The sequence below is a fragment of the Bos indicus x Bos taurus genome, chromosome 4, assembly GCF_003369695.1.
Source record: "Bos indicus x Bos taurus breed Angus x Brahman F1 hybrid chromosome 4, Bos_hybrid_MaternalHap_v2.0, whole genome shotgun sequence".
Classification (NCBI taxonomy): Eukaryota; Metazoa; Chordata; class Mammalia; order Artiodactyla; family Bovidae; genus Bos; species Bos indicus x Bos taurus.
Genome location: NC_040079.1, coordinates 21,931,593 through 21,948,707, shown reverse-complemented (window position 1 = coordinate 21,948,707; position 17,115 = coordinate 21,931,593). Strand labels below are relative to the sequence as shown.

Below are 17,115 nucleotides of genomic sequence, written 5' to 3'. Positions count from 1 at the left end.
CACCTGTGTTATAGTCTGAGGTTAACTGCTAACTCAGCTCTTTTGTCTGTTAAATGAAACTAACAGGGAGTATGGCTCCCATCACAAACCAGGTTTTAACTAACATACCATGATTGAACTAGTAAGTTAGTAAAAATAAACTCATAGAAATGTAAATTACAATTGAAATTATGTTTAGACCGGGGACAGGAAAGATATTAAAGGTGATGGCCCAAGCAAATTTCTTTATCTGGTATTGTGTTTATCTCAGTTTAATGAACATTGCTTTCACTATGAAGTATTTCCTTTTTAAGATATTCATATTTGGACAGCATGCTACAGAGCAGACATTTCTATATGTGAAAACTGGATGACAGATTCAAAAAACCGTAGGTCATCCCAGGTCCTTCTTAATAGAAAGTTCCACAGTGGATGCCGGTTCTGTCATCAGCATTCTCCACGCCAGTGAAGCCATCCCTTTATTTACCTGCCTAGAAGCTTCAGATTGCTTCTTTGCTTTGTCTTTCTTTTAGAAATTCTGAGAAAATCCCTGCCACTCAATTCCTTTGTTGGAAAATGCAAATTCAGTACAGTGTGTAAAGGCTACATTAAGGGTGCACCGTACCCGAAGCGAAATCACTGAGTTATCTGTCCTGACTGTCAAGGACACCAACAAGCAGAGGGTCTCAGGTCCCTGCCAAATGGTGGGAAGAGATGTTGGTGCGAGCAAACACCTCAACAAAGGTCGTGGTGTTTGGACCGCCTTCTCTTAGAATATGTGCACTTTCTTCAGTATGCAATTTAAATGCGATCTTAAAACCTTTACATTTATACTATTGTTAGTTCTTGGCTATAAAGCAGGGGAACAATAGTATGGATTATAAAAGCTTGGTGGTTTTTTACTTTGAAATGGAGAAGATGTTGAGGTTGTGACTTTACCCTCTTAGTTCAGTTCAGTCACTCTGTCATGTCCAACTCTTTGTGACACCATGAACTGCAGCACACCAGGCCTCCCTGTCTATTACCAACTCCCGGAGTTTACCCAAACTCATGTCCATTGAATCGGTGATACCATCCAACCATCTCATCCTCTGTCATCTCCTTATCCTCCTGCCCTCAATCTTTCCCAGCATCAGGGTCTTTTCAAATGAGTCAGCTCTTCGCATCAGGTGGCCAAAGTATTGGAGTTTCAGCTTCAACATCAGTCCTTCCAGTGAACACCCAGGACTGATCTCATTTAGGATGGACTGGTTGGAGCACTCAGCTTTCATTACAGTCCAACTCTCACATCCATACATGATTACTGGAAAAACCATAGCCTTGACTAGACGGACCTTTGTTGGCAAAGTAATGTCTCTGCTTTTTAGTATGCTGTCTAACTTAGTCATAACTTTCCTTCCAAGGAGTAAGCGTCTTTTAATTTCATGGCTACAATCATCATCTGCAGTGATTTTGGATCCCAGAAAAATAAAGTCTGACACTGTTCCCACTGTTTCCCCATCTATTTGCCATGAAGTGATGGGACCAGATGCCATGATCTTCGTTTTCTGAATGTTGAGTTTTAAGCCAACTTTTTCACTCTCGTCTTTCACTTTCATCAAGAGGCTCTTTAGTTCTTCTTCACTTTCTGCCATAAGGGTGGTGTCATCTGCACATCTGAGGTTATTGATATTTCTCCTGGCAATCTTGATTCCAGCTTGTGCTTCTTCCAGCGCAGCATTTCTCATGATGTACTCTGCATATAAGTTAAATAAGCAGGGTGACAATATACAGCCTTGACGTACCCCTTTTCCTATTTGGAACCAGTCTGTTGTTTCAACAGTTCTAACTGTTGCTTCCTGACCTGCATACAGGTTTCTTAAGAGGCAGGTCAGGTGATCTGGTATTCCCATCTCTTTCAGAATTTCCCACAGTTTATTGTGATCCACACAGTCAAAGGCTTTGGCATAGTCAATAAAGCAGAAATAGATGTTTTTCTGGAACTCTTTTGCTTTTTCAATGATCCAGCGGATGTTGGCAATTTGATCTCTGGTTCCTCTGCCTTTAATAAAACCAGCTTGAACATCTGGAAATTCACGGTTCACATATTGCTGAAGCCTGGCTTGGAGAATTTTGAGCATTACTTTACTAGCTTGTGAGATGAGTGCAATTGTGTGGTAGTTTGAGCATTCTTTGGCATTTCCTTACTTTGAGATTGAGATGAAAACTGACCTTTTCCAGTCCTGTAGCCACTGCTGAGTTTTCCAAATTTGCTGACATATTGAGTGCAGCACATTCACAGCATCATCTTTTAGGATTTGAAATAGCTCAACTGGAATTCCATCACTTCCACTAGCTTTGTTCGTAGTGATGCTTCCTAAGGCCCACTTGACTTCACATTCCAGGATGTCTTGCTCTAGGTGAGTGATCACATCATCATGATTATCTGGGTCATGAAGATCTTTTTTGTACAGTTCTTCTGTGTATTCTTGCCTCTTAGTGTGATCCTAAAAGGACTTGACTTCAGTGTCATCCTGTGGTTGTTACTGAGTCGTGTTCCTTCACTGATGTGTCTCAATTTCATCATCTGTAAAATGAGAACAGTAGTAATGAGGTAATAACAGTGGTAATGGTAATGGTAATATAACCATTGGTAATGGTAATAATACCTACCTCATATCTTTTTGTGAGGAGTCAATGAAACAGCATGTCATTTGTCTAGCTATTTGCATCTCCTGTTTTAAAGCCATAGGATAATCTAAAAATCAGTTTGCATTCCCAGAACTTAGCACTGGGAAGTCAGCATGTCTGAAATCAAGAGTCCTGGACTAGTTGGGAGTCACAGTTTAGTTCTGGGACCAGTATTGGCCTGCTCTGTGGCCTTGGACAGGTCTTTTTTTTTTTTTTTGGTGGTGGGGGCATGCCACCTGTCGTATGGGATCTTAGTTACCCAACCAGGGATCAAGCCTGAGCCCCCTGCAGTGAAAATTCCCGAGTCTTAACCACTGAACCACCAGGGAAGTCCCTGGGCAAGTCATTTTTATAGTCATCTTAAAATGGAGCTTATCACAGCTACTGTCCACCTCACATGTTTGATTAATTCATTCATGTTACAGATATTTAGTAAATGCCTACTGTGGGCCAGGCACTGTGAATGAAGTAGCAGATTCGATGAACAAGATAAAGTGCTCCCTATTTACAATAGCTGGGACATGGACACAGCCTAGGTGTCCATCAGCAGATGGAGAAGGAAGTTGTGGTACATATACACAATGGAATATTACTCAGCCATAAAAAGGAATGCATTTGAGTCAGTTCTAGTGAGGTGGATGAACCTAGAGCCTGTTAGACAAAGTGCGGTTCGTCAGAAAGAGAAAAACAAATACGTATATTGATGCATATATGTGGAATCTAGAAAAATGGTAAGGATGAACCTATGTGCAGGGCAGGAATAGAGACGCAGACATGGAAAACAGACGTGTGGATACAGCGCGGGGAGGAGAGGCTGGGATGAACTGAGAGAGCAGCGTTGAAACACATACATTACCATATGTAAAGCAGATAGCTAGTGGGAATTTGCTGTATGACACAGGGAGCTCAAACCCAGTGCCCTGTGACTACCTGGAGGGGTGGGATGGGGAGAGGTGGGAGGGAGGTTCAAGAAGGAGGGGACATATGTATACTTAAGGGTGATTCACATTGTGGTATGGCAGAAATTTTTTAAAATTAATGAAAAAAATTTTTAGGAACATGAAGTGCTCCCTTTATGATTCATACATCCTCCTGGGGAAAAGAGGAAAAAACAGAAAAGAGAAGGAGTAACAGGGTAATTGGGGTGTGGTGAGCTGGTTGCATGCATGTGTGTGCTCAGTCGTGTCTGACTCTTTGAGACTCATGGACTGTAGCCCTCCAGGCTCCTCTCTGTTCATAGAATTCTCCAGGCAAGAATACTAGAGCCGGTTGCCATTTTCCATTTTCTTCTTCAGGGGATCTTCCTAACCCAGAGATCAAACCTGGGTCTCCTGCATTGTAGGTGGGTTCTTTACCATCTGAGCCACCAAGGAAGCTGTGGGGATGTTATTTCAGACAGTGGGCAGAAAAGCCCTCTCTGGTTGAGCTGAGAATGCCATACTGAGAATTCCATACAGTGTTGGAATCATGGAGTCCCTCAGGAAATTCATATAGATTGATGAGTGTGGCAGGAATGAGGAACGAGCAGTCTCCACCCTCCAGCAGTGGAGGAGATGGGGTCCTGAACAAGGGGGCGGGGGAGGAGTTGGCGGCAGGCATTGAGACTACAGGTGGATAAAGAAGAGGTGCATAACCCAGCCACAGAGGGTCCAGAAAGGCCTTTTGAGAGTGACACTTAAACTGAGTCCTGAAGACAAGTGGGCTAACCAGATAGAGGAATGGGGTAGGGAGCATTCTAGAAAATAGCCATAGACCAGGGAGAGTATGAAAACATTTGGGTGAAAAGAATATGGGTAATAAATATTGTTTTATTTCTTAAAGTTTGATGATACGATATCAGAGGTCATGACTCAGAAGGTGGTCAGGAACAGTAAGTGAAAACTTAGTGTTGATAATCCAACACTAAATTTTGGGGGGCTCTAAAATCACTGCAGACAGTGACTGCAGCCATGAAATTAAAAGACTCTTACTCCTTGGAAGGAAAGTTATGACCAACCTAAACAGCATATTAAAAAGCAGAGACATTACTTTGCCAACAAAGGTCCATCTAGTCAAGGCTATGGTTTTCCCAGTAGTCACATATGGATATGAGAGTTGGACTATAAAGAAAGCTGAGCGCCGAGGAATTGATGCTTTTGAACTGTGGTGTTGGAGAAGACTCTTGAGAGTCCCTTGGACTGCAAGGAGATCCAACCAGTCCATCCTAAAGGAGATCAGTCCTGGGTGCTCATTGGAAGGACTGATGTTGAAGCTGCAACTCCAATAATTTGGCCATCTGATGCGAAGAACTGACTCATCTGAAAAGACCCTGATGCTGGGGAAAGATTGAGGGCAGGAGAAGAAGCGGATGATAGAGGATGAGATGGTTGGATGGCATCACCGACTCAATGGACATGAGTTTGAGTAAACTCCGGGAGCTGGTGATGGACAGGGAGGCCTGGCATGCTGCAGTCCATGGGGTCACAAAGAGATACAACTGAGTGACTGATCTGAACTGAATCCAAAGTTTGTATAACCCCTATACAGCATAGCAAGTGAACATGTCTAGCACTGCCAAACATCAGGGTTTTCATGGTTACGTTACTTTATGATTTGTGGATCCACTTTTTAAAACATACTTTATGCCAAAACCTTTTCCATTTTGAATTTCAAATTAATAGAAAGAGAAACTTTCTGTTTTCAGGGCCTGTCACACCACCAGACTGCCTTACTTTGGAGAAGGAGATCGGGTTGATTATCATTTTACCTCTCAAGAAGTTTTTGATGAAATGCAAAACATGGTAAGAATGCTCTTTATGTGCACAAGAAATACATGTTCTCTGGTAGAAGTATTAGGAAATCATGGTAAGAAAGAGAACAATTACTTGGGTGTATTCTCATTGAGTTGTGTTTTTAATACCTTTGATATATCATCGTCCACACACGGCTTTATGATCTTGGAGAAAATACTGTAAATCTCCAATGAAACTGAATAAAGAGATGTTTTAAGAAAATGGAAGAAAGAGCACCGTGGAAAGTTCTTGAGATCTGTGTTTGTCAGGTGCTGCTATTTATGGTCAGATTTTACTCAAGATAAACAACTCGCACAGAACTGATGTTACGCAGCTAACTTATGAATTGAGCACTTCCAGGGAGTTGGCATGTTCTGTCCACAGACCACTCCCTGTGTTTGCTATCTTTGGTGCTTTCTAATTGTTGTGACCCTACGCACCACTTTCAGCCAGTTGGTCTGCCCTGGACACGTACGTACACAGCCTTACTCTTCCCCTGAAACATCGCTGTGTGAGGAGTCCTCAGTCCCAGAGAGCCGGCAGGCAGGTCACTAACGCAGTTGGAAGCCCTCGACATTAGATCAGAGAAGATTCCTCATTTCCTTGAGGTCTGTGGCTTTCCTGGGTGAGGGTCACTACCCTGCTCTGGTCCCTTTCATAGGAGCTCTGGACAGTTTTATTCAATTTAAGGCTTTACCCCCTGAAACCCTGATCATCTGGTCATCGGTAGTAATTCACAACAACCTGGTGTCTGAGTTCATTTCCTTAAAAATAATTTATTTGCTCTTTCTTGGCCCTTCACATCAAAGGGAATCCTCACAACCCTAGTGTGTTTCATCTGTCAAAGGTATATTGCTAATGTCCATACATTATCCACCCATGACTTTAGTTAAAGAGTATCTCATATCTTCATCACTACTGATAAATCTGTAAGCCTTTTTATTCTCTTTTCAGGCATGGGCCTTAATTTTGTTTATCCTATCTTCACTTCTTTCTATCACTAAATTAATCGTACACCACTTTTTTTTCCCCCCTGAAGCCTGGTGAAGGACAGGATTAAGGATTAATCTCTGTTTCTGCTTTTGAAAGATTACCATCCAACCAGTGATGCTCTTACTGCTGCAGGCTTCCTCCTCTCTGCCCCCTGCTCCTTCATCTGTCCTTTCTCTGCCCCATCCTCGGATAACAGACCTGGCTTCCACCTCAGTGCAGGCAACTGTGGAGCATGTAGGCATAGGCTCTGCAGTTGCTATGAGTTTAATTGTGAATGACCAGCTTTCCACATGGTACATATTTTCTCTTGCTTTCACAGAGAAGCCGAGTGAGAAAGCCCTATAAGTCCCTCGGCCATTTTCCCTCTAATCTTGTCAGAAGAACATCTTGGAACTTCTTTATGATTTTCTCTCCTAGGGCTATATTTTAGAAGTTTGGTTTAATGTACCAAGGGTACTCTGAGACTTTCTATTTCTAAAAGCCATAATAGAAATCTGAAGAGTTATCTTGATATTAGTAAGAAGCATTCTCTTAGGACTCTTTGGGTTGAAAGACAACTAGTTCCCCACACTGCTGTTAATTTCTCGTGGTAGAGTCTGGGGCATTTTTTCTTGATTTAGTTCCACTGCTCTCAGTGCCCCACGGGCTCCCCTGATGTTTCAGACCTTATCTTGTCTGTAATCAAGTAAGTCCAACAGTCCCTAGTCTAAGAAATCACCATACGTCTGAACTGTATTTAGTCTTCTATTTACTCTCACTATGAAAGTTCTTGTGTACTGGAAAAGCACTCACTTTTACTGCCTCTGCTAACATGCATGACTTCACTGTGGTATCAGCATCTTTAACTTGAATTTTGTAGTTAAGATCTTTTCTTTAAAGGGAGCTTGAGGCTGTTTCGTGAAGAGAGACAAACCTAGAGAGGAGAAACTCACGACACCTTGTCAGCTGCATCAGTCACACCCACACACTCAGCCTCTGCACACAGAACCCCTCTACGGAACACTCCCCAGCCAGCCTGTCTCCTTCCAAGTCACAGTCCCGCTTAAGAGAAGCCCTGGCACACCCCAGCCCTGCACACCTGCTGTGGACAGTCACACTTCCCCACTCTGATGGGTACACGTAGACGAGCACACACTTCAATATACATTCCACACCCCCCAAAACACAGATCATCTCTCCATGTGCCCACAGACACATGAACCCTTAAGGCCATATACACAGTCACTCACCTGCATAGCCTCTTCTTCCCTGGTGGAAATAAGACCGCAGATCTGGAGGTGTCTGAGATAAGATTATTGCTATGTATGAAGAAATCCACAGGCCGGAAGCCATGACAGGAGTATACCTCTCCAGAAGCTGGGGGACCACTCATCTCAATTCTTAACAAATCAGTTGAACAAGGCTTGTTTTATGTACACAAGTACAGTGCAAGATGTCTCCCAACCCTCCCTTCTTCCAAAAAATGGTTTTTGGGTCCACTTGTGTGCCCTTGTACACACAAGTAAGCAAACTCATAGTCTACATCTGGAAAGTGATTCAAATATACATTGTAAAAAACAGGGTGAGTCACAGTAAACAAGATGAAATAAGTCATACCTGACAAGAGATTCAGATATCTGTTTATCTGTATATAAATATAATATAGATATTAAAAGGAAAGGAGTCATAGTGTTTGTTGCAGAGAATACAGTATGACATTGAGTGGGTAAAGTATTAAGGATATTTATTGTTGAGTCTTTAACTTTTAGAATATATAACATAAATTTCATTTGATTATGGGAGGGTATGGATTTTTCTCATTGCCCACACCAGACACATGCCCCAGAGAACCCATCCCACCTGAGGGACACCCTATGTTTCATGGCCTTCCAACACCGCCCCCTGACAGGTAGCCCACCCCCCATCCCCATGGATCTCCAGAACCTCCAGGCCAGGAGGCACAGGGTAGCATCAGAGACCCCCAAACTGCTACTGTTTGTAACGACAGTGCTGGCTGTTGCAGGGCTTCGGAGGATGGGGCTTAGCCTGAGGAGTTTTCACTTCATTATTTATTTCAAAATCATGTATCGGAAGAGTCCTGGTGGCCAAGGATGTCCACATTTTTCTTCCTTCTGTTGTCATCAGCATCCACCTTGTAATTTAGTAAATATCATATCATCAAAGGAAAAGTCAAGACAATTTTGAGAGATGTTTCTAGTTCTTTTTTTCTTTCTTTCTTTTTTACACATGACTACAGTTTCAGGAGGAGCTTCCGGAATATAATGAGAAGGCAGTATTTATACCTCAAATGTCTAGAGGGCACCCAGCGAGGCTGCTGAATACATTTGGGGCAGTTCCAATAAAAAGCTGTGTTTATGAGGAAAAGCAGGAGGGGTCTGTATTTTACAGCTTATCTCAGAATGCAAAAGTTGAGAATGTGGCTGTAATTCACAGCCTTCAGGCTTATCTGGGAGTGCAAGGCCTTTGGGAATGAAAGCTTTTGGGGGAGAGCTGGTGTGCTGGGAGACCCAAAACGGCTGAGGCACAAAGTAACTATTAGTTTTGCTTTCTCCTTAATGAAGGTTTATAGCACACATTTGGCAGGAAGTGGGTCAGTGGACAAAATGATCTGTTTACCGTAAGCTTCATTGCCTTCACTCTGCTCTAGATTATCTCCAAAAGCCTTTTTTTTTTTTGCCAGCCAGGAATTCTGAATGAACTTCTCCATCACAGTTTGATATTAAGTTTCTTAAACCCATTGTCATCCTTATATAATCGCTAATATTTATAAGTTTTATGGAGTCATATAGAAAGAAGATATCAAGTCATTTAATTTATATTAAATTCCATGATGGCAGCTGTTATTGGAAAGTCTTTTTACTTCTTCCCTTGCAGGGGAAATTCATTCTAACCTATAATTACGGTAATCACAAGTACGGATTAAGTAGGGACACCATAGAAGGTATCGCAAGAGATGGTTTAGCAAGCTGTGTTCATATGGAAATAGAAGTAAGTACTTTCCATTCAGTCAGTTTCTTTTTAGTGTGTAAAACTGTGTGTATATTTGGGACTGGGGAGGAGACTATGGTGTGCAGGCAGCACACTTCTAGGCCTGAAAGGAATGCATACGAAAGGTGAGATTTGGGGGACATCCCTGGTGGTCCAGTGTTTGAGACTCCATGCTCCCACTGCAGGAGGCTTGGATCCGATCCCTGCTCAGGGAGCTAAAATTCTACATGCCACATAGTGTGGCCAAAAAGTTAAAAAGTAATAATAATGTGAAATTTTTAATTAGCTTTACTTCACTTCAGTCGCTCAGTTGTGTCCAACTCTTTGCGACCCCATGAATCACAGCACACCAGGCCTCCTGTCCATTACCAACTCCCGGAGTTTACCCAAACTCATGTCCATCGAGTCAGTGATGCCATCCAGCCATCTCATCCTTTGTCGTCCCCTTCTCCTCCTGCCCTCAATCTTTCCCAGCATCAGAGTCTTTTCAAATGAGTTAGCTCTTCACATCAGGTGGCCAAAGTATTGGAGTTGCAGCTTCAAAATCAGTTGTACCAGTAAACACCCAGGACTGATCTCCTTTAGAATGGACTGGATGGATCTCCTTGCAGTCCAAGGGACTCTCAAGAGTCTTCTCCAACACCACAGTTCAAAAGCATCAATTCTTCGGTGCTCAGCTTTCTTTATAGTCCAACTCTCACATCCATACATGACCACTGGAAAAACCATACCCTTGACCAGATGGACTTTTGTGGACAAAGTAATGTCTCTGCTTTTTAATATGCTGTCTAGGTTAGTCATAACTTTCCTTCCAAGGAGTAAGCATCTTTTAATTTCATGGCTGCAATCACCATCTGCAGTGATTTTGGAGCCCAGAAAAATAAAGTCAGCCACCATGTCCACTGTTTCCCCATCTATTTGCTGTGAAGTGATGGGACCGGATGCCATGATCTTAGTTTTCTGAATGTTGAGTTTTAAGCCAACTTTTTCACTTTCATGGAGAGGCTTTTTAGTTCCTCTTCACTTTCTGCCATAAGGGTGGTGTCATCTGCATATCTGAGGTTATTGATATTTCTCCCAGCAATCTTGATTCCAGCTTGTGCTTCCTCCAGCCCAGAGTTTCTCATGATGTACTCTGCATATAAGTTAAATAAGCAGGGTGACAATATACTGCCTTGACGTACTCCTTTTCCTATTTGGAACCAGTCTGTTGTTCCATGTCCAGTTCTAACTGTTGCTTCCTGACCTGCATATAGGTTTCTCAAGAGGCAGGTCAGGTAGTCTGGTATTCTCATCTCTTTCAGAATTTTCCACAGTTTATTGTGATCCATACAGTCAAAGGCTTTGGCATAGTCAATAAAGCAGAAATAGATATTTTTCTGGAACTCTCTTGCTTTTTTGACAATCCGGCAGATGTATGCATTTGTTTTTAAAAAATATGTAGTTATATTAAATATTTGAGATCTTCAAATACAGTTGATTTTTTTTTTCCAAGTTACCTTCTGACAGTGTAACATTTTTTTAGTCAGAAAGAAAAAAAATGATAAAAAGGATCCCATTACACCAAACACACAGAAAACAAAATCTAGGGGTCAGGTATTCCGTTACTATTGATTACCCCTCCCTTAAATTTTTTCCTCTCTGACTTTGAAGAGCAGGAGACTGTGATTCCTTTTTGGTCTTTTGTGTTGGTCTAGTCCCCACAAGGGCTTCCCTGGTGGCTCAGACAATAAAGGAATCCACCTGCAATGCAGGAGACCTGGGTTTAATCCCTGGGTCTGGAAGATCCCCTGGAGAAGGGAATGACAACCTGGTCCCATATTCCTCGAGAATCCTTTGGACAAAGGAGCCTGGTGGGCTACCATCCAGGAGATAAGTGTTGCCTCGCTTCAGTGAGACTGGTCAAGTTTCTTCCACCTCAGTAATTTTCCTAACTTTAAAACCCTACAGTTCTTATCTTCCTGCAGTTGATTGGTTGTTCATCCTTAAGGTTGACTTTGTTTCTATGCTAATTAGCCAGAGCAACAACAACAAAGACCTTTCCCAGAAAATGACTTCCTTGAACAAGGCAGACACAAAAAGTATGCGTCTTTGAGTGCAGACACAGCTCCAGTGTCCACCTTTTTCCAGCTCAGTGGTTCTGAGTTCTGGCTCCCGTTTTACTTTCTTCCTCCCTGAGAGCTTCTTCCTACTCATTTCCAGGAGGTTGAGTCTATAAACCAGGCTTTATTCCTGGTTCTTCCTAGCTAAATCCTTCTTCCAAACTCTCCTTGTCATTGACGCTTTTAGACATTGTTTTTTTTTTTTTTTTTAAAGAGTCTCTATTTCTTCCCCTTGAATTTTTAAAAACAAAGATTTTGAACACTGAGTTAAACTACTAATGGTTGGATTGAGATGGAAGGAACTTCAGAGTCCATTTGAAAGAACTTCCATTTCACAGAGGAGTTGGCACAGAGTCACGGTGGCCGGCGAGCTGCAGTCCTGACCCAGGCCCCTGGTTCCTCAGAGCGCTGCTACCTACCGCCGCTTCCCTGCTTCGTGTGGGCTCCTGGTTATCAGGGTATCAGGAGCCTGGCCTTCCCGTGCTCTGGGTACAGCCCGTGAGATGGAATAGGAACCAGCCAACCACCAGGCTGCTGGTTTAGGAACAGGAAGGCACCAAGTTGGTGACAAAGGGTAAACAGAGGAGCCTTTCTCTCTGGTAAGATCTCTGTCTCCTGCGGCTGCAAGGATGCCTTTTGAAAAGTAGAATTGAAACTGCTTTTCAGTTATAAATATGCAGTATTCTGTGAGCATACCTATTTGTCTCTAGCAATTTTCTTTTTTAACAGTAATGTTCCTTAGAACTGTTAAAGGATAACCAGGTAGGATGAATTCTTATTTTTCTAATGATAATGTAATATTTGATACACAAACAGAAGTAATCCAATCCTGAGGAAAATAATAGCTAATTATACAGAGTAAACAAATTCTTCAGTACAGCACTACTTATTAAGCCTATGTTGTCACATATTTCCTAAATGATTTCTAAATTGTATCTGTGTTTCTAATTTATTATCTTTTATTTAAATACATAGGGTGTAAGAAGTTTAAAACATTGCTATTTTGAGCCTCGATATATCCTAGTGGTACCCATGGACAAGCAAAAATATGAGGGCTACTTGAGGAGAAAAGGATTATTCAGTCGTGTAGAGATTGAATTTGCTGTCTCCAGAGTGGACCTTTATATTAAAATTAACCAGAAATATCCAGGATACTTTGATGCAGTAATCAATGCAGGTAAGTAACTTTCAGCAAAGTTTTATTTTTGAAGTATAAGATCACTGGGGAAAAACCTACTCCAAAGTACATTCTTGTTGTTGACTGAAGGCAGTTTCTTACGGTTGTAGGACTGCGGTTCCTGATTGCTGGCTGGCTGTCTGACAAGGGTGACCCTCAGTTTTTAGAGACTGTGCTCAGGTTGTGTGCATGTGGCCCCTCCACTTTCAGGGCAGCAACAGCCCATTAAGTTCCTCCTCCTGCTTCGAGTGTCCTCATACTTCTCCAGACAGAAAACCTCCTTTTATGGGGAATCATACGATTAGATTAGGCCCACCTGGATAATCTCCTTTTTGATTAGCCCAAACTCATAAATAACCCTAATTATTTATTAGGATAATAAATTATTTATTAGGATATTTATTATTAGGACAGTAAATTATTTATTAGGATCTTAATAAAATAACCCTAATTACATTTGCAAAAGTCCCTTATGCCATATAACCTAACATAACCACGGGAGTCATAGCTCATCAGATTCACAGGTTCTGCCCACACTCAAGGTGTGTGTGTGTAATTAAGCAAGGGTGAAGTGTCACTGGGTCTTAGAATTCTGCCTACCACGATATTCATGCAGTTAGATCTAGCTAAAAAATTATTGCCACAGATTGGCTGTTTTTACATACGTCTGTTGCTAAAGTAAATTCTCTCCTCTGCTGTAGATGATCTGGATGTTGCCTACCAAAAGCTGAGTCAGCTCATTAGAGAATACCTTGGATTTTCTGAGGTAACTGCCAAGAGTTTGGCTCCAACCACAGGTACGGTCCTGTCCCTTTTGTGCCAAAACTTATTTTGCGTTGAAAGGAAAACAAATCTATCGGTTGTTATTTGAGGACTCATCAACCAGGCTAATGCTAGTTTCTTTTTTTTTTTTTTAAGAAACAAATTTATTTGCATATTTGGCTGTTCCAGATCTTAGTTGTGGCACACAGGATTTTTAGTTGTGGCATGCAAACTCTTGGTTGTCACACGTGGGATCTGGTTTGCCGACCAGTGATCAAGCCTGGGCCCCCTGCAGTGGAGCACAGAGTCTTAGACACTGGACCACCAGGGAAGTCCTCTAAAGCTGGTTCTTACTCTTTAATCCCTGTCCTTCCTCTGGGGTTACTGTCCCCACAAACAAATTGTGTGAAACAGCCCCTCTGGATGTGTCCCTCTGTTTGTCAAGGTGACCATAATGGATCGCAGAGGACTGTCCTTTAAGGATGTGCTGGGCAGTACCTTGCAGGCTGGTACTAGTTAGATATAGGTCAGTCCCATGGTTCAGAACTCAGCCTTCTGGAAGTTTGGCTTCTCAGGGGCTGGGGTGGTGTTCTGCCTGACAGCATTGTTCAATCCAAGAGATTATTTCCCTCTTTGTTTGCGCTGCTCTAGTCCTCAAAATGCGGCCCATCAGAGAATAATGGAAGAGAATGTGAGAGTGGTCCTGGCCCGGCTGCCATCTGGGACAGGCTGCTTAGCTGTTCTGAGCTTCAGTTTGCCCTCTTGTTAGATGGAGTTAATCCTCCCCACCTGCTTCATGAATCATACGCAGCAAAGAAAATGGGATATGTGAGTGCCTCTCCTTGGAATCTAGGAATTCTAAAGCCCTAACTTAGAATTTCAGTACATGAGTATTTTGAGATGTCTTTAACAGTTTTCCCCCAAGTCCACCTCGCACCCATTAGGATGGCTACCATGAAAAAAAAAAAAAATAGAAAATGTGCTGGCAAGGATGTGGAGAAATTAGAAATGTAAAATGGTGTAGCTGCTACGGAAAACAGTATGGTGGTTCCTCAAAAAAATTAAAATTAGATGTCTCATCTTGAAAGGAGTTTGACGTTTCTACTTGTTCAAGAGCTGCATTGCAAGCCAGGTAAAGGGATCTACAGTTTTTTGCATGTAACTGTAGTGAGAAAAAAAAAAAATTAAAATTAGAAACACCATCTGATCCAGTGATTCCACTGCTGGGTATATACCCGAAAGAACTGAAAGCAGGGTCTTGCACAGATGTCTTTGCGTGTTCACAGCAGCATTATTCACAATAGCCAAAAAGTGGAGGTGACCCAAGCGTTCATTGGTGGATGAAGGTTTGTACACACAACAGAATATGATTCAGCCTAAAAAGGAAGGAAATTCTGACACCTGCCACAACATGGATAAACCTTGAGGACCTTCTGCTAAGTTAAATAAGCCAGCCACAAAAACACATATACTGCATGATTCCAATTATATGAGGTACCCAGACTAGACAAATCATAGAGACAGAAAGGAGGAGGGTGGTTGCCAGGGGCTGGGGGAGAGAGAGGAACGGAGTGTTGTTTAACGGTGTCAGAGTTTCAGTTTTGCAAGATGGAAAGAGTTCTGGGGATCGGTTGGAGAATGGTGTGAGTGTGCTTAATGCTGTTGGACCATCCATTTAAAAATGGTGACAATGGCAAATTTTAGGTTACATGTATTTTACTATCATCATCATCAAAGAATGCCCTCATGAAAGAAGTTCTTCGATGGACTGACCTGCCTTCATGCTTATGAATGCTCAGGCAGTCTGTCGTGTGGTTTGGTCTTTATGACCCTGCCCAGTAGGATCTTGCTGGCCGGGCTGCGTCCTGGCCAGCCAGCAGCATGTCAGGTCATGGTTTTTGCCAAAGTTCAAACTAACTGCGTTGTTTTGCAACTCTACACACTTTCTCGAGGGGAGGTGCCCTTGGAATCCCTGAATGAGATTGGTGTGAAAATGGTGGCACCCAACATATAATGACCAGCGTGCACGCTGAGAAAATGGGCACCCCTGGAGGAGGGAAGGTTTCAATCAGTCCGTGGAGGGGCACGTCCAATGAGGGGTGGGCAGGGTCCACCCTGCCTGGCCACTGCCTCTGCGTCAGGCTCTGTTCTTTAGAAAGCTTCGCCTATCCAGTTGTACAGTGTTATCTCGTGAGGCTTCCATAGAAGCTCCATGTAAGTTTCTCCTGAGGAAATATGGCTCCCTTTGCTTTAAATCTTTGCTAGCAGCCCAGCAACCTCTGATGTTTAATTTGGTCCCCTGCATGGACCTGTCCCTATGGGGCTGTCCCCTAGGTGAGAGCACCCTGCCCCATCCCTGCACCAGGCCCATCTCCCATTGTAAATTAATAAGTTGGTGTTTCTGGCTTTTAAATCAGCCCCTCGTGGGTTGGGAGAACCATGAGTCAGTCCCCTGAGCCTGAGCGGTTCCGAACAACCAAGACACAGCAGCCCCAAGGGCACCTCTAAACTGTGACTGCCGAGCAGGACTTAGCACCCCGGGCAATGGGATGTGGTCAGTCCCCCAACGCCCCCCCACCAACACAGCTCGTCTTACTCTGCAGCCATCAGGAACACTGATGGTTGATTGCAGTGTGCCATTTGGCAAATTAATAGACCAGATAATGTGTGCATAAGGAAATAGACTTCTGTTTTAAACGGTTTGGGGAAACTTCATTTATTTGGACTAATTAGGTTAGACCTGTCTGATTTAATGAAAAGTATGACTTATGGAACTTGTAAAAGTGTTCTCACTCTCAGATACATTTACTACCTGAAATTGGGCCATCCAGTTATTGACTAATAGAGCCCCAGCTTTTAATAGTAGATGGGAGGGTTTGTACTCATTATATCAAATCATTGGCCTTGATAGACCCCAGTTGCTCTGACAGGCTTACTATTTGGAAACTGATATATTTTCTTTAGAAGCCAAACACTCTATTTGGTTTATGCAGTTCATCTGTGGAAGAAGGTACTTTTTTCAGCTGATGGTTTAAGGATAAATTTGCACATAAAGTGATTTTGTGGAGGCCAGATATTATTCAAGTATTTAAAAATTCTAATTAACATAGTCCTCATTAAGAAGCTTATACATTGTCTCCAGTGGCCCGAGAGTAGAGCCAGCGGCCCCTCTGAGTCTCCGGGCGGTGAGGTGCGCGCCAGGGAGCGTGGAGCAGATGGTAACAGGTTCCCAGCGGGAGAGCAAGGCCTAGCCATAATCACCTTAAGGTGAACCATGTGACTCCCTGAGAAGGGTCCAGAGCCCCAGCAGGGTCACTGCCACAGGCTCGGCTGGCTCGCAATTCTCGGCCTCCCTTCTGGGCCGGGTCACTCTGAGTTAAAGTTCTGTGGTTTAGGTATGTCTATATAAAGACTTTCATTACTTTCATGCATGTAAATGGGATCCTGAAAAGCAAAACTCCATAATTTTAGTATGTGGAGTCACTTTCATGTATAATTGAGCTGTCAAAGGTAAGAAATTGAAATTAAAAATATTTAAGATTCTATGATGCCAGTTTTGCCTTAACAATTAAAAAATTGGACTGGAAAGAGGAAACCTCAGTTTTGCATTCAAACTTTCACCAATAATCATTAATTTGATTAGAACTCCCATTTCTAAGAAGCAAAATGCAAA

At 42.6% G+C, this 17,115-nt stretch overlaps 1 protein-coding gene across 1 annotated transcript in view; it reads left to right on the top strand.

Annotated features, from left to right (window-relative positions):
- LRGUK (leucine rich repeats and guanylate kinase domain containing) overlaps window positions 1-17,115 on the top strand; it is a 102,623-nt gene that overhangs the window by 49,802 nt on the left and 35,706 nt on the right. Inside the window, exons 12-15 of the mRNA XM_027538960.1 lie at window positions 5,333-5,429; window positions 9,288-9,401; window positions 12,479-12,680; window positions 13,382-13,477. Of these exons, the coding sequence (XP_027394761.1) occupies window positions 5,333-5,429; window positions 9,288-9,401; window positions 12,479-12,680; window positions 13,382-13,477 (509 nt within the window). The remainder of the gene's footprint in view (window positions 1-5,332; window positions 5,430-9,287; window positions 9,402-12,478; window positions 12,681-13,381; window positions 13,478-17,115) is intronic.